At 56.1% G+C, this 24,543-nt stretch overlaps 2 protein-coding genes across 2 annotated transcripts; one reads left to right on the top strand and one right to left on the bottom strand.

Moving 5' to 3' along the window:
- The first annotated feature begins 202 nt into the window (after positions 1–202).
- Positions 203–11,022, top strand: RGP1 (RGP1 homolog, RAB6A GEF complex partner 1). Its single transcript, XM_032676501.1, has 9 exons — positions 203–306; positions 966–1,105; positions 4,381–4,517; positions 4,885–4,968; positions 8,398–8,547; positions 8,626–8,772; positions 9,150–9,277; positions 9,532–9,709; positions 9,915–11,022. The coding sequence occupies exons 2-9, from the start codon at positions 990–992 to the stop codon at positions 10,136–10,138; spliced, it is 1,164 nt and encodes a 387-aa protein (XP_032532392.1). The 5' UTR covers positions 203–306; positions 966–989; the 3' UTR covers positions 10,139–11,022.
- Positions 11,023–11,943: 921 nt separating this feature from the next.
- MSMP (microseminoprotein, prostate associated) lies at positions 11,944–13,390 on the bottom strand. The gene is made up of 3 exons (XM_032676337.1): positions 13,279–13,390; positions 12,537–12,645; positions 11,944–12,133 (listed from the first exon to the last, which is right to left on the bottom strand). Exons 1-3 carry the CDS (start codon positions 13,388–13,390, stop codon positions 11,944–11,946), a joined length of 411 nt encoding a protein of 136 aa, XP_032532228.1.
- Positions 13,391–24,543: the final 11,153 nt, after the last annotated feature.

Genomic DNA, 24,543 nt, shown 5'->3' with positions numbered 1-24,543 from the left:
TTCCCGAGCGTTCCCGAGCGCTACCCGAGCCTTCCCGAGCGCTACCCGAGCCTTCCCGAGCCCTTCTCGAGCGTTGCCGAGCGCCACCCGAGAGCTGCCGAGCTTCGCCCGAGTGTTCCCAAGCGGTGCCCGAGGGTTCCCGAGGGCAGCCCGAGGATTCCCGAGCGTTACCCGAAGGTTCCCGAGCGCCGTCCGAGGATTCCCGAGCGTTACCCGAGGGTTCCCGAGCGCTGCCGATCCGCGCCGACCGGCTGAGAGTAGCCGGGCCGGAGCGGCGCTGGGCGGCGAGCGGGGCCTGTGCGGGCGGTGAGTGGCCCCCGGGGCGGGAGCTGCGCGGACCTTGCGGCTCTGTGTCCCTGATCGCTCGGGTGGTCCTTCCCGTGTGCGTGTTTGCGGTCGGGGCCGGCCCCGAGACCCGCGGGTTGGGGGTGTCAGGGCTGTCCCTCCTCACCCTCGCGGCGTGTTCAGACCACTCTTAGCTGTGAGGGCCGGGGGGATGGGGTGTATGTGTGTGTAAGGCCAGGGCTGTGCGCATTTCCCCGCACACATCGGGGGGTGGGTGTGTGGGGTGTGTGTGTGGGGGGGGTGGTGTGCATCTGTTGGTGTTTGTATCCCTATTCCCCCTCAGTTACAGCACCCAGCCCTCCCTCCGTGTCGTTGCAACAGGTCAAGTGGGAATGACTTTAAACTAAAAGAGGGGAGGTTTAGATTGGATATTAGGAAAAAATTCTTACCGTGAGCGTGGTGAGGCACTGGCACAGGTTGCCCAGGGAACCTGTGGATGCCCCATCCCTGGCAATGTTCAAGACCAGGCTGGATGGGGCCCTGAGCAACCTGGTCTAGTGGAAGGTGTCCCTGCCCGTGGCAGGGGGGTTGAAACGAAATGCAACTTTAAAATCCCTTCCAACCCAGACCGTTCTGTGATTCTGTGATTCCACATCCACTGTTGTTCTTTTTTTTGGCAGGTGTGCACCAGGGCTGTCTAAGCCATGATCGAGGTGTTGGCCAAGCTGGGCCGTGGGCCTGTGTTCCTGGCAGGGGAGGTGCTGGAGTGTGTGATCACTTTCACCAACCCATTGTCGGCCTCTTCGACCTCCGCCAGCAGGTACAGGGTCTATGTTAGTCTGCGCATGCAGCCTCCAAATGTTGGAACTGCCTGGGTCCCTAACTCAGCCTCTCTCCCTCTGGAGCAGCACTCATGGCTGAGGTGTGGGGCAATGGTGCCAGCTCAGCCCACTGTGACTTCCCTGCCCGATGCGCTCCCTTAAGGGGGCTTTGTGCTATCGCTGTTTCAGGGATGGAGCTGAGGTAATTCTTCTGGTCTTCTGCCCCCAGGAAGGAGGCAAGGAAAGAAGTATGCAGTTAGAGATTCTCTGCCCCTAAGGTGAGCCCTCAGTGACAGGGTTACTGGCGGAAAATGAAGCCAAACTGGCTGTCAAAGCAGGATATCTGGTTACACCAGGGTGACAGTCCCTCAGAGCAACATCCAGGCAGCGTCATTATTTCCTGCGCTTGTGGAAGGAGCTCTCTCTACCCAGCAGTGCTGCAGGGATCAGTGTGATCCCCGCCTCCAGAGATGGCAGGCGTAGGGGTGAGCACTGTTGAGGGTCAGAAAGAGGCACCTTCTCTGACAGCATTTTCTATGGCCCAGCCTTTGACTGAGTGCTGCATCTCCCCTTGTCATCGCTGTCCCTAAAATCAGTGTTGAGGAAATGTAAGAAGATGGGAGCTTCCCATATTGGCTCACAGGGGGTGACTCTGTGTCACAAGTAATCACCCAGAGCCTCCATGTCCGCTGAGTGTGTGGCCTTGTCTGATTCTTCAGGGGGTGGAGAGTGCTTTCTCATCTCTAGACCTTCCTGGGAAGGGTCTGTTTCCAGCCCTGTCATGTTCAGCATCTTTTCATCACTGGGATGAAATTCACACGTTTGCTTTGGTGGGCCCACTCCCAGTGCTTGCAGTCTCAGCAGCAGAGTAATCTCTTGTATTACCACTGTGGGGCTTCTATGTTTATTGCCTTCCTTAACTTTTTATCTTTTCTTCCTGCTTCCTCTTGCCTGCTGAATTCACCTTTCAGATTATTCAGCTGTGGCACGAGTGTCCAGCTTCTGAGAGCTTCCATCAGTGTTCTGTCCTGTGCAATGACTGAGTCATTTTTCCTGATTCTAAAACATGTGGGACTGCAAGGGTACCAACTGGAATGGTTTTATACGTTTGCAGTTTACCAGAGCTTCATTTGGGAACTTCAAGTGTGTTGTGCTCCGTAGAAGACTGCCTCTTGGAAAAAGTTCTTAAAATCAGTCAAACAAACAAACAAACAAACAATCAATCAATCTGACGAGACCTGGCCAAGTGATACAAGTGGTGACAGCAAATAGGTTGGTGGTTTGGAAATTGAAGCTGTGGATTGCATAAAGGCAGGAGCCAAATTAAACCACAACAACTACACAGCAGGCAGATGGATCTGTCAGGGACTGGAAGGTTTTGGGGCTGACAGGTGGAGGGATGGAGAGGCACGCATTTGAAGCACAGGGACAGAACTGAAGGAATGGTAGGAGGTAAATTGATTGTGGAGTATGAGGCATACAAGAAACAAAGCTCTTCTGCCCAGAGCCTGTGTGGACTACAGGAGCTGTGAGGAAGGCGAGGCAGGAGGGAAGAGAGCTCAGCACCAGTGCAGGATCCTTCTGTGCCCCACCAGCTGGACAAGCCAGGTCTGCTGGCAGGAAGGGGCATGCAAATTTTGGTTGGATGTCTGGTTAGAAAAAAATGAAAACAATCCAGTGGTGTATTGTTGGGCAACACTGAAAAACAAAGAAAAAATATTCAAAAGTGTTTGAAGGCACTGTAAACTTATGGAAAATTAGTAACATTGCCTCAAGCAAGAGCAGTTCTCTTTTTCCATATAGCAGATACTTTACAGAAAAAAAAAAAAAGACAGCCCTGATGGAAGAGCCGTGCTGGTATTTTTTGAGAATGCAAAGTTACAGCTGTAGGATTAGAAGCCACTGGGTAGAGTAACCAAGGTGTGTTTGAGCAAAGGCAGCCAGCACACACAAAAGATCAAATAGTGCATCCTTAGTCAGCTGACACGCCTTTTCCCCTGGTTCATCTAGACCTTTAACTGCTCTGATGTGTCACACCAAGAGACACCCATGTGCCACAAAAAATCCCTCTGCCACCTAAGGCTGGTGTCAGTGCTTACTAATCAGATCATGATGTTAGAAAACACCACAGGAATCATACTGTGGCTAAACTGTAGAAATAAAAACTACTGAAATAAAACTGGATGAGTGATTTGGAAACTGAAAGGTCTCAGTAATGCCATGGGAAATGCCTTGTGGAGTGGCTGAGGACGTAGCAGAGTCCAAAACATGAGACTGTTTTTCATGCTGGATGCGTGGCCCTACATTCATTCCTGTGGCTGTTCAGAGAGGGGACAAAATGACACCTTTGCCTCCCCCACAGCCGTCAGCAAACCCCTTGCATCAGGAGGGGAAAATAGGTCCTTGTGAAAGACCCAGAAGCATCCTGCTCTGGTCTGACACAGCCAGCAGCTGATGTTGACAGGGATGGGAGCTGATGTTGTGGGGAGGGAGAGAGGAAGCATGTCTGTGCCCTGCCTGCCCCAAGGAGTATTGAGCTTGGGGCAGCCGGGAGCTGTGGGCAGGGGCAGTTGAACCCAGCTTGCAGGTATTTGTTGCTTTTGAATTTGCCCACCTCCCTAATGATTGTGTTAATGGAGTGCTGCACTGCATGTTTCCTCTGGCTTGGGATTTAGGTTGTCATGGCTAAAAGTCCTCTGCCAGCCCAGGCCCATGTGCAGCAGCTCGAGGTGTCCTCCCCAGAGTGCAGTGAGTGGCCAGTCCCAAGCTCCGGGTGATGAGAAAGATGAGTAAGGCTTTAGACCAGATCTTGGAACACTTGACCTCAGCATGTTTTCTCGAAGATCCCTGTGAGGTTCTACACCTTGTCTCTTGGCCCCAGGGAAGGGAACAGGGGCTGCTGACCTGTGCTGCTTGCTGTCTTCTGCCTTGTTTGCACAGCAGGTTCTTGGGGCAGGGTTGTTTCCTTGTGCTGTGTCAGTGCTGTGCCCATGGTGTAGTGGCTAAGACTGGCCACAGAGCCAGGCCTTGTGAGAAACTGCAGTCAGCAGCTGGGGTGGAAGTGGCTTTGGGTCAGCACCACACCTTGAGCTTGCTCACAAGGCTTGTTTGCAGGGGAGCTGTGAGTGGCTTCAGTGATAATGTAGCAAGGCCTTCTTTCTTCCAGACAGCCAGTCCTGCTTGGAGCTGAGCAGAAAGAGCTGCTCTCCTCTAGTTCCTACTTGCTGTAATCCAGGTTTAAAGTGTAGACACAAGTGTTGCTCTTTGCTTTCAGTGAGATGCTGGCATGGGCCAGTGCCCAGATCCACTGCCAGTTCCACGCCAGCGAGAACAGGGTGGCGCTCCCTCCCTCGGATGGCAGCAAGCATGATGTGCAGGCAGAGAATGAGACCGTCTTCGTCCCCAACAGAGGTGAGTGCTACTTCTGTCACCCCAGATAGGGACAGAGAGCACAGCAAGCAGGACTCACGTAGACCCTAATGTGTGTTATGAGGGCAGCATGCAAAGAAGCGAGTGGGAAGTCCGTGTTGCTTTCCTTGTGTCATTCCCTGGCGGTGGTTGTTGTGGGACCTTGTTATACTGGGATCAAAGTGGCACTGGCTTGGAATGAAACATGACAGTTGTCTACCCAGCTGTTCTGGTAATGTCTCATGATATGACCGGGGCATGAGATGTTCCCTCAGTCCTCTTCTCCCTGTTTATCCCCGTGAGGATAAAGCTTGACTGACCTGGACACAGCCCAAGTCTGGGCAGCATTCACATGTTTCTTCTCTTCCAGGAGAGCGGGGTCAGTGTATCCTGTCCACCCCACCAAAGATTCTCTTCTGTGACTTGCGACTGGATCCTGGAGAGTCAAAATCCTGTGAGTCTTGTCTTCTCTTACCCTACTCACAGAGCTTACCTCCAGGGAACTCTGCTTTCAAAACTAGCTTTGCAATCCCAAGTGCTGCAAGTGTGAGACCCTGGTGCTTGTGGAAGGTGAGATGCTTTGATGGGAGCATGAGTGCTCAGGAGCTGCTGCATCATCCAGAGTGTGTTCTCCACTGCATTATGGCTGTGCACCTGCAGCATGTCCTACCCCTGGCCCACGGCCTTTGCTGCAGGTCCCTTGTGTAGCTGCAAGGAATAAAATGTTTGAAATACCTAGTTGCAGCTGAAGGAACAGTTACACACACCTCTGTTTCCTTGCCTTTGTATCTTCAACCACATGGGAGTATTCTTGAAATTTAATCTGGTGTCCTCCAAAGGTTTGTGCTTCCTCTTCACATTGTGGCTGTCCTGGAGATCGCAGTCTTCTGTGTGTTCTAGTTTTCCTGCTGTAAAAGTGAGGACTCCTAATCTCTGCTCAGAGCTCTCCATGTCTGAGTAGACAGCTGTGAAAATACAAGTATGTGCTGTTGTCTATCAGTCGGTGGCTGTGTGACCCAGCCTGTCAAGTCGTGTTGGATCTCCTTTGTGTTCCAGTGGCCTGTGATTTAGCAGCAGTGATGTTGGGCCTTGCAGGCTGTGTGTGGAGAGCTCCATCAGGTTGTCCCAGGGATCTGCTGGGAACGGTTGATGGAGGCCTCTCAAATTGCAGGGCACAGGGAGTGGACAGGCAGTGCCTGTGGTGGAGGGGGCTCTGCTGCAGCACTGAGCTCTGCAGAGGTGAGAGTGTAGCTGCAAGTGAGACCAAGGAGCCGCAGCGTTGTGACATGCTAGTTTTGGAGCTGATGTCTCCTGCCTTCCTCATCTTGGAGGGGCCTGACTGGAGGGAAAGGTGGACAGGGTAAAACTGGGCTGGTTTGGCTAGCTGGTTAGTAGGGTGGGGCAGTGTCGTCTGGGGCTGTGCCACTAAGCTGCAGAGCCTGTCATCTGAGGATGTTTGGTTATTCACTTATTATTCTACAGCATGATACTGGGGAAAAGAGCTGGCCATGCCAGCAGGGAGGAGGAGGAGTCAGGAATCTCAGCTGGCCTGAGGATCACTTGAATTCTCCTGTACTCCTTGCTGCTTGCAGGTGTGGGTCTGGAGCATCCCTTCACTGGGAGCAGGGGGATGTTCCTTTTCCTGGAACATCTCAGGCAGGCTGGGCAGTCTCTGGGAGAGCAGATCAATGACGACAGCCCGAGTTCCAGGTGGCTGAGATGGATTGAGGGGATTTCCTTGTGCGCTGGCTTTGCAGGCAGAAGCTGTTCAGCTCCCAGCTAAGCTAGGGATTGTCTGTCCTTCCCTCTGATGCTGTGATGTGCGTCCTCTCTGCCTCTGGGTGACACCGGCACAAACAGCCTGCATCTTCCTGGCGCTTGGATGCAACTCCTCAGGAAGGACACAAACTTCTATACTTCGAGGTTTCTTGTTACAGCCTTTCCCGCTGGTTGTGTGAGGCACCTGTCCGTTTCATGCCTCCTGTGTGGTGTCACTGTGTGTGGCAGTGGCTTTTTAGCACTGAAATCCTTGTATCACAGCCCTGGTCTCATTCTCTGCCAGGCTGCTCACACCGATCCCATCAGCCAGTGGTGCTGCTGCTCTCACGCGAGACTGCAGCTGGCACGGCTGCACATCATTCCTGGGGGCTCCTGCCAGCTCCGTGGAGGGAGAGTTAAGGCCGTGTGGGTGTGTATCTTAATTCTTCATTTCCTGTTTTTCAGAAGTTTTGAGTTTTGCTACGCAGTTTGGAAAGGGAAAGAAAAACCAACAGAAAACCCAAGAAATCTTAATTCTACTTCAGCAATGTACTGTGTTATTAAAGTGCAACCAGAGCTGGCACATACAGCTGAGGTTGTGTCAGGGTTGTCTCTTGATAAAAGGCCTTGTTTTCAGTTGCTGACCAACTTATTCCCCAATATCTCAGTCTTGTTATGGTGCCTGTATGTTGAAGTTGACTCATCTCCCAGCCCTTTGACACTCTGCCCAGGCCGAGCTCTTTAAATTTGTCACCATGAAACATTTTCTCAAGTCCTCAAGTCATTTCTGTGGCTGTTTTTGCCTCCTCTCTGGTTTTGTAGATCATAGCGAGGGGAGGAAATGGAAGCAGCCTGGACACAGGCCTGGAGCCCAGCCAGAGGGCACAGCGGGTGGGTAAGGAAGGCATCCATAGTGCCAGGAATGTGCTTCCTTCTGGGATATGCAAGAAAGCTGGGACTTCCTGAGTCTTGGCATTCCTGTGCCGGGTAGCAAACTGCCCATCCTTCTTCAACAGCGGTGGTCTCTGCTCAGATTGTCCTCACTGGGCAAGAAGGTCTTTGTGAGCACTCTTGTTAAGTCTGGTACAGCAGTTTGCTTCTGTGGAAATACCTGATTTTCCTCCCTGTCAGGACACTTCTCTGCTTTATCTGCACCCTGGTCGAGCAAGACAGGCTTGTGCTTTAAGGTGTGACATCCTGTGGACACTAGCACAGGCCTTTTTCTTCCTTCCAGTCCTGTTATTTTAAATCTAGGAGTTATATTTAAAATGTAACCCTAACTTTTAATCTAAGCCCCAGTATTCAGGATGTGCCAGACTTGGGGAAGGAGCTGTGGTTTCAGAGCAGGATGCTGCCCTTCCTCTGGCAGGGTGTATCTGCGTTACGGTGGGCAAGCCAGAGAGGTGGAGACTTTCCACAGTTCACTGTTTGTGCCTTTCTTGTTAGTAGAGCATGTGGTTTGGGAAAGCTGCAGAAGTGTTCGCACTGCGTCAAGAGAATTGGGGTTTGTGTGGTGGCCAAGGGGCTCTGAGAGGGCTGAGTGTGGTGTAAGCCAGGCTCCAGCATCGCAGAGTCCTCAGAGTCAGAGGCTTCGTGGTCTAAGTCGTCAGTCTGTCAAGGGGGACATGCCACAGGTTGTTGCGAAGGTCTCGGTGTTGTTTCTTGACCATTTAGACCTGGCACTTCAGAGAAAAATACAGGAAGAAACTAGCTTTTGTTGCCGAGTTTGGGGTTTGTGTAAAGCAAATACCAAAAGAGGCATGAGGTATTGATCAGCACCCGCGTGGGGCAGAGCCTGGAGGAGACTGCAGCGCGTGACTGCGCTGTGAGAGTGACGGGTGAAGGAGTGCACAGAGGCAAATTCGGGTTGAACTCGTGACTCTCATGTGTTTGTGTTCCTGGATTTTACATCTTTCACATTCTTTTGAGGCAGCTTGTGTGTGTGGTTGTATGTGCTGGAAGCAACGTCTGGATGACGGTGCGTGTGATGTGAGGAGCAGTGCGCCTGGTGCAGGGGAGCTGGGGATGTGCTTGGACTGCCGTGCAGCAGAAAGCACCAGGCACTGCCCCTAGCTCAGCACTGCTGCTGGTCCCAACCCTTGGAACTTCTCTGCACCCCTTGCAGATTCGTACTGTGAGACGCTGCCTGTGGACGGCCCTCCCTCTTTCCGGGGACAGTCTGTGAAATACGTGTACAAGCTGACCATCGGCTGCCAGCGCGTCAACTCCCCCATCAAGCTCCTGCGCGTGCCCTTCCGTGTCCTCGTGCTGCACGGTGAGGCCACGCACTGCCCTCCCTGCACAACAGGCCAGGCTGCACCCTGCCCCGCTGACACTCTCACCTTCTCCCCAGGGCTCAAGGATTACCAGTTCCCACAGGATGAGGCTGTTGCGCCCTCAAACCCCTTCCTGGAGGAGGAGGAGAGCTTGAAGAAAGACTCTCGCCTGGCCGACCTGGCTACAGAACTGCTCATGGTGGCCACCTCACGACGCAGCCTGCGTAGGTCATATTCCCTGCTCCAGCCTGCTGTCCTTCCTAACCTGGGCATGGAGCACAAGACCAGCTGCAAAAATCTCACTGACAAAGCAAAGCTCCAACTGGGGCTGTGAACAGCTCCATCAGGGCCTCCTTGGGTCAGGGCCTCCCAGCCAGTCTCAGACTCTTCCTGCTTCAACCAGAGAGACCCTCTGGCCTATCACAGCCAGTATGTGGTTTTCTCTTGCTCACTGCAGGCATTTCCCAAAAGGAACACCACCTCCAGTGACTGCCCTTCACACCCAAGCAGCAGGCATGGCGTCATGTCATTAACCCAGGGCACTGCATGGAGCAGAGCCTTATCCTGACACAACTCCTACCACCCTCTTCTTGCTCCACAGACCTGTATAACATCAGCAACACTCGTGGGAAGGTGGGAACGTTCTGCATCTTTAAGACCGTGTATAAGATCGGAGAGGATGTCATTGGGACCTTCAACTTCTCTGAAGGGGACATCCCATGTCTGCAGGTCATTTTTGGCTCTTGGGTCACTGGGGAGAGGCAGGGGTTTATGGCGGGGGAGCGTCAGAAGAGATTGAGATGGCACTGGGCTGCTGGGGGTTTTCTACTGAGGGTTTCTAGTGAGACCCAGTTGGGGTCCCCTTGGAGTGTGAGGTGGGGAATGATCCAGTCCTGAGCTTTTTTTGGGAAATAGAGGCCATGGGCTTTACACAAGGGCTGTGTGATGCCGTGAGAACAAGCACCCTGCTGACTGTCCTGCAGTTCTCGGTGAGCCTGCAGACGGAGGAGAGCATCCAGGAGGAGTTCCAGCGCCGTCGGGGGCAGCCTGTCTCCTTCACCACGCACGCCCGCCATCAGGAGTCCTGCCTGCACACAGCCCAGAGCAGCTTCAGCCTGCCCATCCCGCTCAGCTCAACCCCGGGATTCACCACCAACATTGGTATGTACTCACCAGGGAAGGGACCTGCAGAAGGACTGCAGTGTCCCCAGCCCTGCCTTGCTCAGCAGGGCTGTGTCCCATGGGAGGGAGCTCGTCTCTGTGAGTGGTATCATTTGCATTTCCCCTTGCCAGGACAGCCAGCACTGAGACAGCTGCTGTCCCTGTCCCTTGTGATGTTGTCTCCTGATCCCCGTCTTGCCCACAGTGTCCCTGAAGTGGAGGCTGCACTTCGAATTTGTGACCTCTGGGGAGTCGGCAGGGACTTGCTTGGTTCGTGGGAGCCAGTCAGAGGCTGTTACCTGGACTGGGGTAGAGCAGATGGAAGTGGACACTTTCAGCTGGGACTTGCCCATCAAAGTTCTTCCCACCAATCCCATCCTGGCTTCCTACGTATCTCAGTTCTCCAGCACTAACTCCATCACCATCTGAAGTAGGGAGAGCTGGTGGGCCTGCAGTGCTGCAAGTGTGTGCCACTGGTGGGAATAGCAGGCAGGACTGTCACCAGTATGCCATGGGGCATGCATCCCTGTGTCCCCTTGACTTCAGCTGTGATGCCCAGGTGGGCACCGGGCAACTCTGTCCCGTCTGTGGGTGGAGGATTACTGTGCTTGTTGCAGTGTCCTGTACTGCAGCCCTCGGCTGAGAGCTGGACCCTTCCCACCTGGGTGAAGATGTGAGTCCCAGCACTCACCAAAACAAAATCTGCCTCCCAGGGAACTGCTGACATGCCTTTATCCCATGTGGGGCTTCCAAGAGGGAAAGGCCCAGCCCCGAGAAGGGAGAGGGAAGGTCTTCCAGTGAAGCTTCATACCACCCTTGGGTGAAAGCCATGCTCCTACAGAGAGATCTTACAAGCAAAGGTCTGGCATCCAGGTGAGGCACACTGGCCACCTGGGCTGGATGGGAGCCCACTCCCCTGTCCTGGCAGGCATCCTGCCTCCCAGAGAGGTGTCCCACACGCACAGTCCAGTGCCATCCTCACCTGGAGGAGGCAGGTCCTGGCACGCCAGCCCTGTGCTGCCGACAGGTGCTGGTGACCTGGGTGCAGCCCCTGCTGTGGCTGCACAATAGTAGTGCAGCTACAAAACTAAGCAGCACTGAGCCCTTGGGCTGTTGTCTGCCTGCATTCCTGGGTGTAAAGGCATCCTGCTGGTCTCAGGATCCTTGGGGAGCTGTAGGGAATGCAGGCTGTGCATCCAGGAGCTGGGATGGAGATCTCCCTGCTCAACAGCAAGCTCCCCATTTCTACCAAACCTTCCAATGAACTTTCCTCTTTGCATGGAAAAAATAAACATCTGAATGTGCAAAACTCAGCCTTCCCAAGAGCCTTATTCCTGCATTGTTCCCAGTGGTGGACACATCCCACTTTGCATGGCAGTCACAGACTGGAGACCTCTTTGTTCAGTATCTTTATTGCAAGAACAGAAACATCTACACAAGGCTCTGCACAACACAGCATGGCACCGGCTGGGGCGGGCTGCCAGGGTGGCTGGCTCCAGCCTGGCACACGTGGATTGCTTCTGCTTCCTGAGCCCTCCCTCCCTGCTCCCCTGCATGTCTGGGGGTGGGGATCCTCCCAGGGGCTGTCTAGTGGTTCCCCCCGCACTGCTGCCCACCCAGGGCTGGCTCTGTTGTGGTGTTGCCCAGGGCTGACCTGCGGTGCCAGGGACCCCAGAACCTGCAGGAGCAGGGGCATTAGTGGTTCCAGAGGTGGGTTGTTCCCCGCACACTCTGGGAGCAGAGAAGGGGCTGGCCAGGGTCTGAGGGTCCTGCACGAGGGGCCATGATGCTCCTCAGTGAGCTCCCAGCAGCTTCTGTGCACAGGGATATGGATCTGGGAGGGAGCAGGGAGCTGCTTCACTTCAGGGTGGATGTGGGAGTACAGGACTCCTGCGAGCCAGGCTGATTTAGTGCCAGAGCCCTTTCTTTAGTAACGAGGTTTTCTGCCCACCTGGGAGGATATCCCGCAGGATCTGCATTACCGCCGGGTGCGGGGTATCTCACAGGAAGAATGCCCTGGCTTGGCTCAGGAAGCTGAAGGCAGAAGCAAAGCCGTACCGTGGCAGCGTGAGGGTGTAAATGTCAGCTCGGTACCATGGTGCGTGGATAGTGGTTTCCCTTGGAGGTGGCGGCGGTGACGTCTCTACGGGACGGGGCAGGTCTGGAGCATGCGGGAGGTGTGCTCTGGAGGAGGGAGGACGCCGCCAAAGGGGCGCCGGGCGCTGCCGAGCTTCTTATCTGCTCAGCCCCGCGCCCAGCACCTTGTTGATCAGCGGCTCGGGGGTGCCGGCCGAGCCCCACTCGTGCTCCACGGTCTTCACGCAGGGCAGGCTGGGGTTGGCCTTCTGCACCACCGAGATCTGGCAGGTCTGCGAGTCGTAGTGGGCCTCGCACCAGTCGGGGAAGTCGATGGGGTGCTGGGTGCTGCGGAAGAGGGCACAGCGCCGTCAGCTCCCCCTGGTTTGTGCCGGAGGGCTGCTGGCAGGGCCAGGTGGCTTCTTCTGCTGTCAGCCCCCCAGAAGGGGTGTCTTCCAGACCAGCTTGGGCTGGGACACAGCTCCTGGCACAGCTGAGCATCTCACTGTGCTGAGACACCCTTGCCCACCGCTTTGCCTCCCCAGCTTACCCCACCACCCTCAACTCCCCGGTGGGGTCCCATCCACCTCTGTCCCTTGTCCCCGAGTGCCTGGTACCCCACAGCCCTCAGTGGGCTCTGACATCTGCTGCATTTGCAGCCACCAGACCCCCTGCTGTGGGCACAGGAGTGCTGTGGTGTGCAGCACTGCCAGGGACAGCCCACTCCAGTGCCCCTCAGCCCCTCACTCACGTCTCACAGCAGCCCACGCCGATGGGGTGCAGGCAGGTGCAGAGCAGGCAGTTGGTGCTCAGCCACGATTCCCCAAGGGAGAACTGCTTCCCCTCGTACTCACAGGGAGCTGCAAAGGAAGCAGTGGTGATGAGGACACATGGGCCTGTGCTGAGGGTGAGTGGGAGCCTCCTTGGCATCCCTGTGCCCTGATCAGGGTTGTCATGACCTCCCACCCACGTTATGGTACAGAAAATATTTGGTGATCTGTCGACCGCCCTTGAAGGTAAGGGATGCCCAGACATCTGCCAAAGGCAATGTACCCATCCTCTTCTGGCCATGCCCTGCAGCTCTCCCCACTACCCTGTGGGCCTAAAGCAGAGGCAAGTGGCTCTTGCTTCCTTGGAGAGGGCAAATCCAGCACCCTTTTGGGGTCTGAGCATCTCTGCAGCCCTGAGAGGAGTCAACAGAGGAAAGACAGGCAGACCTCCTCTCTTTGCTACTAGTCCTTCACACTTGGCTCCAGGCAGGCTCCTGCCAGGAGCCTTCATGGCCCAAACAGCTGTTTCTCAGCCAGAGCCCTGGGGAGCTGTTGTGTGGTTTATAGACTGCTCCTTCCACTCACCACTGGCCCACGATCCTGCTCCTGAGCTCAGCACAGTCCCTTCCACACTTTGCAGGCACAGAGCAGAGCCCTGCCATGCTGGAAAAGCTGAGGCCTCCTCTTCCCATTAGCCTCTTCCCATCTCACTGCCTCACTTACCTTTAGCCTGGAAGTAGCATTTGGCCTGGGAGCCTGGCAGCTGGAGGAGGAGGGAGAGAAGCAGGCAAAGCCTGCCCCAAGCACACCCCATCTTCTGAGCTTGCATGGCCATGGTTGGTGTTAAGCTGGGCTTGTTCACCTTGCTTCGCTATTGCCTTTGCTTCTTCCCTTCTCTCTCTCTCTCTCTTGCTCTCTGCCTTTTTAATGCTCTTCCCCCATCCCAAAAAGAGATATTTATAAAGTTCAGCTTTACGACCCTGGCCACCAGCTGTGCCCCACTGGAAAAGTTGTAAAACTCATTTCCTGATTTGAAAGGCATGAAAACAAGAGGTAGGATCAAGATTTTTAACAAGCTGTGAAAAGCTGATTCATGCCCTCCAGAAATGTCTCCAGTTGGAAGCCCCTGAGGGTGCAAAGCTCCACAGGGAGTGGAGATCCAAGGGTCCCCAGCGGGGTTGCCCTCAACAGCGTGGTGAGCACGTAAGCAGCAAGCACAGGAGACCCTGGCTCCTGACCAGAAGAGCTCCAGGCTCCTCTCTGGTCATGCTGAACCATCACTGATCCTTCACAGCGGCCAAGGTTTTGGGAGTATCCCATCTCGCAGGGGCTGGAGCAGCACAGGCGTCCCGTTAACAGCCAGTGTGGGATGGAATGGCTCCGTCCTCTCTGGGGATGGAGGTGCTTGCACCCAGCTCCTGGGTACCACAGCACAGCACTTCCACCCCAGCCTGGGCTGCGGCCGTGCCAGGCTTGTGGCCATGCATGGGTTAAGGGTGACAGTGGGTTTTTTGGCCAAGAGCAGGCAAAACGGTGATTGCCATTTGCTGATGGCAATTGCCATCTGCTGATGCAGAGCAGGGGAGAAAGACCCAGGGCTCATCTGAGCAGTGCTCATGAAGGGGGGCTGGGCCTGTGTACACACAGCACCCACGAGATACTGGAGATGAGCAGTCCCTTTCAGAGTCTGGAGACCAGCCACAGCAGAAACAGGAGGGAACAGGACGGATGAAACCAGGAGACAAATGTGCTTTTGGGCAACAAGTGACTTGAGAGAGAAACAAGGAACTTGGCTGGAATCAAGGAGCCATGGGAAGATGCCACACCACCCAGGGATGTGTCCGTGGACTGCCCAGGCCCTTATCCAGAGGGGCTGCCTCTGGATAGAAGTGGTGAGGCTGTTATCAGCTGGCAAAGTGAAGGGATGAGAGAGATGGAGGAGGTCAGAGCCCTGGGAGCCACATGGCCTCGGAGAGCTACAAGTAAAAGGCTGAATTGCCAAAAGAAATTCACAGCCCTTGTCAGAGGTGCTGCCGGCAGCAGGAAACAGGGCCCTGGGGACAGTCCAGGCTGTGGCTCGGCCAGCATGGGGCTGTGCTGGCAGCGAGGCTGCATCAGTAATGGTGGCATATGTGGGTCATCTGCCCTTGCATTAAACTCCCTGCTTTTTGAGAGTTTGGGATAAGTTTACACCTTGACGCGTGAGGCTTAATATCCCTTCCAGAATTTGTATTGGCATCCTCTATTATAGCTGGATATTTTTGTTGTCCCTGTTAAGTGCCCAATCCCACATTGAATCCTGCTAAATTTTGGCCCAAGTATTTTCCTGTGGCAGTCTAATTAAGTACAGAGTGAGAAAAAAAAATGCTTCCTTTTATCCGCTTTGGATTCGCCACCTTCAGATTTGAAGGTGTAGTCCCTTCTCTCTTGGTGCTCTGGGCCCCCTCGCCATCCCTGTCCTGCAACCTATGCTCTCATTGCCCAGGGAGCAGCCCTGGTTTTGCATCCCCTCTTCCCCTTGTAGAGTTACCCCAGCCCTCTCATAGTGTCCTGCGTGATGTTGTGCCTCTTGGTGGGTTGGCTGGATGGCAGCGAGCGTGAGATCTGTTGGGAAAGGACAATAATAAACCAGAGAAGCTCTGAGCACCCAGGAATAACCTGCTGACCACGGGCCCATGAGCCGGGATGGTGGAGTGTAACGGTGACAAATGGAACTTGCCCTTTGGTGCAGAGTTGTTACTATATAAGGAGGATAAAAGTGTTCGTTGTCAGAGCAGTATATTAATATTCTTATTGTGTGTTTGGAAAAAGAGGTTTGGCACGCTAGTAACTGCAGTGAAATAATCCATCATTGTTTCATCACCGAGAACAGCAAATGTTAAACAGAAGTGGTGGGTTTCATTCGGAGGCCCGCAGGATTTGGACAGGCTTCCAGAAGGGTGCTCAAAACCCGGGGCAACAGCATCTCTTGGCTGCGTTGAAGGGCGTTGCCTCTGCTCCATCGGGGTCACAGGGAGGCATTCCCAGGATTTTTGTAGCCATTCTGGTTTACCAAAGAGAGGATTTAAGACTAACTGCTCACTCGTGGCCTTTGGGTTTTTCATCAAAGCGCTTTGCTGGGAAAGTGTAGAGAAAGAGGAAAGAGGGTCAGGACACCCCTTGGCATGTTGCAGAGGCAGCTGGGCAGTGGAGCACCCTCCACACTGTGGCTGTGCATTAGGAATAGGTCTGGTGGTCCCCCACAGCCTGTTGATCCTGCTATTCCCTCACCTGACCACTTTCCTTCCCCCATTTTTGCATCCCTGGACACCCACTTGGTCCTAGCACACCCCCCATCATGGGCGATCCAGAGCATTTTGATCCAGCTTGTACAGGAGAGGGCTTGTAGCTTAGAATGCAGCAGCTGGAGCTGGACTTTAGTTTGAGTTCTTGAGGGATGCTGTGACTGTAGAAGCTGACACCCTCTCCCGCTGTGCCAGACTGTGCATCCTGGAGGAAATTTTGCCATGGAGACTGAAAGGAGACAGCCGGTTTTGGTCCTACATCTCAGGGGACAACTGAGACCAGGGGAAGAGCCACAAAAGGGATATAGAGCTGGAAGAGTGCCTCTCTGGAAGTGCAGTCACTTTATCAGGCAGAGGCCAACAGCAGGGACTGCTCACAGGCATGCCAGTGAGGAGCAGTCACACCATCCCTGAGCATCCCGGGATCCTGCAGAAGCTCACATCCATGTCTCAGCATTCTCCCAGCAGGACCCAGCTCTCCTGCCTAGCCTGGCTGTTGGACTGTAGCTGTGCCTAAGAGCACCCCACCAAGGGCACAGCATTGCTGGCCTCGTCTCCCAGAAAGGGCTGGGTACTCCCTCTGCAGAGTGTCTGTCCGAGTGCCCAGTGCCAGGGATGAGACCCAGTGGACGGGCAGGGACAAGTGTCCAAGTCAGTGGGTGCTGGGATGAGGTGACAGCAGCCCACAGGAGGCTCGGAGGGTAATAAAAGATGCTGGACAAGTTGCCATCAGCAGGATCCAGGAGGGTTATAAAACCTGAATCTCCTGAGCCTTCAGCTGGGACTGCAGCTGCAGAGCAGGAAGCAAACAGGATCCCGGCTGGCATTGTGAAAGCAAACACCATAAATCCGAGGAAGTGCTGTGATTGCTGTTTTAGGCACTGGGGAGCTTGGCTCCTGTTCCCCAAAGGTATTTTATTTTCTCTCTAAACAGAAAAAAAAAAAACAACAAAACCCCGCAACCCCAATTTATTGCTGGACCAAACTGCCTCAGTGCTGCCATGGACTACCCAAGGCACCAGGGCAGGTGCAGGTAGATACCAGCTCTGAGCAATGTCACTCACTTGACTGCTCACTGGCACGGCCAAGTCCTGGGGAGAAGTGAGCAGAGGGGTCAGAGAGAGCTGGGCAGCGAGAGGCTGGGGAGAGGCACAGGAGGGGACAAAGGGCTACCCAGGGAATGACAGTCTGCTCATGGCATCCTTCATCCTGCAGCTGGTAAGCCAGGTGGGATAGCTTGTGGAGGCTGGAGTACTGGCTGGATCAGATCCAGCTCTACCAGCAACGAGTCTGTTGCTCCAAAAAGGAGACAAAACAGAGGGGACATGATGAAAAGCTTGATGTTACCTTACTCTGCAGGCTGGCTGCCTGCTGGATGGAGCTCAGTGCCAGTGGAGGAGCATTGACCGGGAAGTGTGCTGACATGACCTGCATCTCCCATGGGTGTCTGTGCATCAGCACCCACACCCTGACCCTCCTCACAGAGGAGAAACATTCCTGTGCCATGGGCTGGGCACAGTATTTCACAGGGTCTCTACAAGCCCTGACTGGATGGTGTCTGTGGGACAGGATCTATTGTAGGATGGTGTCTGTGGGTCGCCTGCTGTGGGACAGGATCTGTGGGATAGGATCTATTGTGGGATGGTGTGTGTGGATCCCCTGCCACGGGACAGGATCTGGTGTGGGATGGTGTCTGTGGGTCCCCAGCTGTGGAATGGGCTCTGTGTTCTGGCCAGTCCCATGCTGTGGCTCACTCAAGCTCCCTTGCCCTCTTGTCCTCTCACATGGTCTCATCCTCCCTTGCTCACCCCCCTACTCCATTCCTTTCCATTATCCCTTGGCACTCTCCTAGGTCGTTTAGCCTAGCTGTGGCTGCTCTGTGCCAGGCCAGGTTTTGGCATCACTGGGTTAGCCAGGCATCCCTGCTACCCTCAGCCCTGTCTCTCCAGCACCCCGGATATCCCAGCACCCTAGGTATGCCACAGCCCATGGCTCTACCCAGGCTCCCCTCAAGGAAACGTGCCATGAGGTTGTGGGGTGTTTAGGAAAACAGGCCTTGGCACTTGCTGGCCATCCTGGGAAAATAAAAACATCCGGGCAGGCAGCCACGCAGTGAGCGCGAGAGGCTGGCACTCCATAAATCCCCTGGAGCAGGTGCTTTGTAGTCGGCACAAGGAAATGAGCACATTATTCAGCTCGGCTTAAACCTCGAAATGTTTCCTGTCCTGTGAGTCAGAAATAACCCTGGGAGATCACTCCTAGGCCACGCAGGAGCTGCGTGGCCAAAAAAGTGCCAGGTACTTGTTGGGCCCAGGGACCTGCCAGGGAGGTCAGGGGTCCAGGCCACTGGCACTGACCCCAGCATGTAACTGCTCTGGGACATGCTGGGGACACCCAGGGGACTCCCAGACCAGTTCTGGACACCTTGCTTCATTGGGATGCAAGGACAGGGAGAGCCCCAGGAGACTCTGAGGATTTCTGGATCCTGGGTGGATCCCGCAGATCTCTGGCCTCTCTCTGGTATCAGAGAGACACTGCACACTGCATTGGCCCAGTGCGTCACTGTTGGCTGGCACTCACAGGGGCACCCTAGGTGTCCCTGCTTTAGGGACATCCTACAGGAAAAGCCATGGATGGCTGGTGGATTCGTGGTGGAAGAGATGACCTGGGCATAGAGCCGGGACTCCACATACTCAACCTCGGGGTCCCAGAGCAGATGGAGAAGAAAACAATGCAGCAGGTGTCCCTGGCTTGGCACAGTCAGCACCTGCCTGAGGGGTGTTACAGGTGACATGTCCTGTCCTGGTGCCCTGCAAGGATAGGGTCTCACCCTGGGTCTGGAGCACAGAAGTTTTGGGTGTTTATGGGCGCTGAAAAGATGAGGCTGCACTGCACACAGAATTTGGTTTCGGGATTTCTTCACAGACCATTTTCAGTGTTCCCCTTTAACTCATATTCTCTCATAAACATCACCTGGTGTTGTCTTTCAGTTAACTGGAATTCCCAGGATCGTCCTAAACCACTGTTTTGATCCCACACACTCACAGCATACAGTGGCTGTGTTCAGCCATGAGAGAAAAAACACATGCTATTATGCAGAGTGGTTTTCCACTTTGAGGAACACAACATTCTCTCTGTCAAAACACTTACCCAAGGTTGGTTCTCCCTTTTGATTCCAATTAAGTAAATGCAGGTGCAGAGTGACTCAGCTTGTTCCCACAGGTGCTGGGGTTGTCCTCACGGACACACTGGGACAGCCCCTGCCCTGAAACAGGGAGCTGACAATACTGCCACATAAATCCACATTTTTCCCTTTAAAGAGTTTACCTCTGCTCTATTCTTTCCTCTACTGGCACACAAACTCCAAACCCAAACAAGGAGCCCTTCAGATTCCCTGAACAGCAGGAGCACGGGAAGCCCACATGTGCAAAGATCACCTTGCATACCTGCACCCATCCCTGTGAGCCTCACGTCCATCTGGCCAAAGCCTCTCTGACCTTCTGATGTGCCTCTTCCATTTGGGATGGGGTAGCTCCTCAAGCACCGGGAACGGAAAGCTCAGCAGGACCCTGATTCCCACTCGGATGGAGATGGGGGTCTTCAGTGGTGACCTGACCTCTTTCCATGAGGCCTCTTTGCAACCCTGTTCAGAGCCACCAGCCTCCAGCAGGAAGGGGCCGCTGCCCATCCATGGCAGATCCCCATGATCCAGTGCTGTATGTGCCCTGGCACAGCAGTGTCTGCACGACTCCTTCACCTGGCCCTGGCAGAGCCGACTGTGACGCAGGTACTCACTCGTGGTGCCTGCCACGCTCTTCACAGCCACCTCCCAAGGCTGGCAAGCTTCTGGCTCCACTCATGGTGCAGAGGTGAAGGATCCTGGAGGTCAATAAACAATTGTCATCTCTGGGAACCTAGGGCCTGGTTTCACTTGCTCAGAACATGGAAAAGAAGATTGGAACCTCAACCCCCCAGGAATGAGATCCCTGGGGCAGGTTTGTGTGGCTGTGCCCCTGGTGTCCTGGTGCAGTCCTAGGATGAGTATGGGTCACGATGGATTGCCATGGATCAACACAGTCCACCACAGACCACCATGGAAATCTCTGGTCAGACATGGCCATATGGACTGCAACAGACCACCATGGACCACTGAAGTCTACTGTAGATCACCATGGAAATCTGTGGACTGCTGTAGACCACCATGAATCACCGTGGATCATCATGCACCACCATGGACCACCGTGGTTGGTCATAGACTGCCATGGACCACCACATAACACCATGCATCACCACTGACCACCCCAGTTCTCCACAGATCATTGTGGACCTCCATGGACTGCCAGGGACCCCCACAGACCACCATGGACCACCGTGGACTACAGTGGACTGTCATGGATCACCAAGGATGACCATAGCAGTTATGGACTGTCATGGACCACCATGGGTGGCCTCAGGCAGCTCTGGACCATCACAGACCACTGCAGTACATCATAGGTGATCATGGACTTCCATGCACTGCTGTGAACTGCTATGGACCACCATGGACTGTCATGGACCGTCGTGGATCACCAAAATCCAGCATAGATCACCATGAACCTCTGTGGACTGTTCCAGACCATCGGAGACTACCATGAACTTCCACGGACCAGCACAGACTGCCATGGACCACTACAGATCACCAGGACCAGGGTGCTGGGCACAGCCCTATGCAAGGAAGCCTTGTCAGCTCCAAGGTGTGGGATGCCCCTAAAACGCAGCATGAAATTGTGGGACAGGGAAGGTGCAATGGAGTTAGAGAAACCCTAAAGCGTGGTGAGCCCCAGCCCTACATCCCACAGGGAGCAGGCTGAAGGGACAGCGAGGGTAGTGGGCCCAGTGAGACCCCATCCCCACCTCAGCTCCTCTCCCCCTGTGGGCACTTGTGAGGGGACGCCCTGCTCTGACGAGAACTGGGGCAGCCACCCCCTGAACCCTCTGGCTGTCTGAGTGTACAAGTGGGAGTGGGCACAGCCGGGCGGGTTGTAGCTGGTGCTGCGGGGTGTACAGGTGTGTGGTGTACAATGTGTGTATGGTGGTGTGTATGCAGTGTGTGTATGGGGGGTGTGTGCAGTATGTGTATGGGGGGGTGTACAGTGCACGGTGTGTGTGCAGTGTGTGTATGGGGGGTGTGCAGTGTGTGTATGGGGGGGGTGTGCAGTGCACGGTGTGTGTGTAGTGTGTGTATGGGGGGGGTGTGCAGTGTGTGTATGGGGGGTGTGCAGTGTGTGTATGGGGGGTGTGTGCAGTGTGTGTATGGGGGGGTGTACAGTGCACGGTGTGTGTGCAGTGTGTGTATGGGGGGGGTGTACAGTGCACGGTGTGTGTGCAGTGTGTGTATGGGGGGGGTGTACAGTGCACGGTGTGTGTGCAGTGTGTGTATGGGGGGGGTGTACAGTGCACGGTGTGTGTGCAGTGTGTCTATGGGGGGTGTGTGCAGTGCACGGTGTGTGTGCAGTGTGTGTATGGGGGGGGTGTGCAGTGTGTGTATGGGGGGTGTGCAGTGTGTGTATGGGGGGTGTGTGCAGTGTGTGTATGGGGGGGTGTACAGTGCACGGTGTGTGTGCAGTGTGTGTATGGGGGGGGTGTACAGTGCACGGTGTGTGTGCAGTGTGTGTATGGGGGGGGTGTACAGTGCACGGTGTGTGTGCAGTGTGTCTATGGGGGGTGTGTGCAGTGCACGGTGTGTGTGCAGTGTGTGTATGGGGGGGGTGTGCAGTGTGTGTATGGGGGGTGTGGGGTGTGTGCGGTGCACACTGTGTGCACAGTGTATGTGTGGTGGGTGTACGGTGTGTGCGGTGTGTGGGTGGTGCAGGGTTTGTGCGGGGTGCATGGCGTGTGTGCGGTGCACGGTGTGTGCGGTACCGAGGCGGTGCCCGGGCCCCCTCTGCTGGCTTGCACACGCACACACCGAGTGCCCCCGCACCCACAACCCCCGCCAAGGGCACCCCACGCACCCCATCCCCCCCGCAGCGAGTCCCCCCCAACTTCTCCCACTCTCCCTCCACCCCCTTTGCTTTTCTTCCACATATCTCTATTTTTGTTTCCAATTTCCCAGAGTCGTTCCTCCGCTGGCTGCGTCCCGCCCGTGGCAGGTCCTGCGGGAGCACCACCACCTCCCCGTGCTTGCTCCCTGACCGCTGCGCCCAAGGAGAGGACGGCGCGAAGACTTTTCCCCCCCAGGCTGCTGCCAGTCCCTCTGTCCCCTCTTTGCTCCTGGGCCTGTGCCACCGGAGACTCGGAGATGCCACCGTGGCTCAGGACACGAGCCACAGGGCTGGGGGCACAGAATCTGCTACGATCAGAGCCCCATGAGCAGGGCTGATTTCACAGAGGTTGTGGTCTCCGGCGGGACCATCATCACCCCATCATGCCCAGCCTCACACTCCACAGGGAAGCTCTTCCAGACCCTTCCAGCTTCTCCTTTCGGTTATCTTTGCTGTCAGTCGGATTTCACCGTCCTTTGGCTCCGTGCTACGCTGGCCCGGGGTATTTATAGCCGGCAACCCAATCCCCCCGACTTGGGTTGTGCAGGGCTGTGTGAGCCGAGCTCCGTGACCCCGCGACGGGAAGGACGTGTCACTCACGGTGGGGACACCCGCAGCGGCACAGGCGGGGACAGTGAGAGGGGCTGTGATTCCCGGCAAGCCTAGTGGCACAGGGACCCGTACCGGGGCATCACGGGGTGCCGTGCCTTGGCGCTGCTTTTCTCCGGTGGCCTGCCCCAAATCCCGGGAGAGGACAGCGACCCCCTGCCCCGCCGCTCAGCGCAGCATCCCTCACGCGCCTAAGCCCCGCGGGACTTTGCAGGGCCAGTGACACCCGCAAACGCCTGCGGGGCCCCCGTGAAGACACTGCGCTCCCCCTGCGCTCCCACACAAGCATGCCGCCCCACATAGCCCTGAGCCATGGGGCAGTGGATGGCAACACACACCCACAATTCCCTCCAGCCTATATCGCCCCCCACCCCCGCCCGATGGGAGCAGGCAGCAGGCTGGGAATGCGAGGAATGCACCGCAGGCATGCTGCCCCCGCCGAGCCCCCCTTGCTCTACCGAGGCGCCCCTGCAAACAAACGCACGGCACCTCTGTGTCCCCCCAGGCGGGGGGGGCGCCCCACGGCAGCCCATGGCACCTCCTTAGATCCTTCCCAAATTCCCGGAAGGACGGGCAACCCCGCTTTGCCCGAGTTATCCCAGCCCCATGGTGCCCTAGGGGCTCGCACGGGACTCCCTGCCCCACAGCCACCCTTGACTCCAGAGCACTCCCCTGTGCTCCCCTCGCAGACGCCCACCTTCCTACCCCACAGGTGTGGTGTCCCATAGCGCGGGGGTTGGAGCCTTAAAACCCGCAGTGGTGACGTGCCCACTGCCCCAGTTCCCTGCCACCCCCTGGCCTCAGCTGCCCCTGCCCCACCAGGCCATGTGTCGATGGGCAGCAGCACACCAGGTCGCTGTGACAGAGGTCCCCACTTGCACCCTCCAGTACTAGGGGGACCTCCTGGCTGCCAAGGATGTTTGGAACCCTAGGGCACCCCGGTTCTCCGGGTCCAATTCCCCAGTTGCCCCCCTGCATCCCAAATCCCCGGGTAGCTCTCCAACCGCCTCCCCTACCCCCCAGAGCAGATATCCACAAACAGGGATGTCCAACAAGGGAAGCGACCAGGTCCCGGGCAACTTCTCCCCAGAGCCTGACTCCCCTTGTACCCCATAGCCCAAGATGTCCCAAAAATCCATTGTGGGGACACCCACACCCAGGATATCCCCTCCCTTTTCAGCTGGCTGCACCCCACACCCGTGTACCCCCTGCAGTGGAGACACCCCTCCCCAGGGCACCCCTTTGCCAATGCCCCATCACCCACATCCCCTGCACCCCATTGCCTTCCATAACCCTTGGGGATCCCCAGCATGGGACATCCCCTCCCCAGGCTGTGGGGCCCCCTAGAACCTGGATTATACCTGCTCCCTGAACCCAGGTACCTCACTCGCAGTCCCCCACCCACTGGGGACATTCCAAATCCTAGTAGTCCCTCACCAACCCCCTTCCTGGACCCCCTAGATGGCACCCCCCCCCTCCTCAATCCTTGCCCACCGGAAGCCCACTGGATATGGGGACTCCCCTTCCTAGCCCCCCACTGGGGACCCCTGAGCCCCTCCCCAACCCCTCCACCCAGAAGCCGAGCACCCCAGCCCCCTGCTCCAAACCAGTGTTCTCCGATTCCCCCTCACTGCGCCCCATCGGAACCAAAGCACACCTCCCTCATTCCCCACCGACTCGAGGCATCTCGAACCCCGAACTCCGATCCCCCCTACCCACTTCCTCTGCCTGGCCTCGTAGAAGCCACGCACCCCCTCCTCAATCCCTGCCCAATTGGGGGCCGCTGGACCTGGGAACCCCGCTCCCTAACCCCGCGCTGGGACCCCATAGCTCTTCCCTGGAACCTGGAAGCCAGACTGCGAGCACCCGTCCACCTCCACCCCCCCTCCCCCCCCAGTCCCAATCAGTGCCCCCTCTCCACTCGCCCCTCCCCGCGGCCCCCCCTCCGGGGACACCGCCCCCCGCCCCGCCGCGGTGCCGCCCATCCCCGTGCCGTCCGGGGCCGGGCGGGGACCGGCGGCACCGCCCCCCCGGGGGAGGGCGGTCGGTGTCGGTCGGCGGGGCGGGGGCGC

The sequence above is a fragment of the Chiroxiphia lanceolata genome, chromosome Z, assembly GCF_009829145.1.
Source record: "Chiroxiphia lanceolata isolate bChiLan1 chromosome Z, bChiLan1.pri, whole genome shotgun sequence".
Classification (NCBI taxonomy): Eukaryota; Metazoa; Chordata; class Aves; order Passeriformes; family Pipridae; genus Chiroxiphia; species Chiroxiphia lanceolata.
This window is presented reverse-complemented; position numbering and strand designations above follow the sequence as displayed.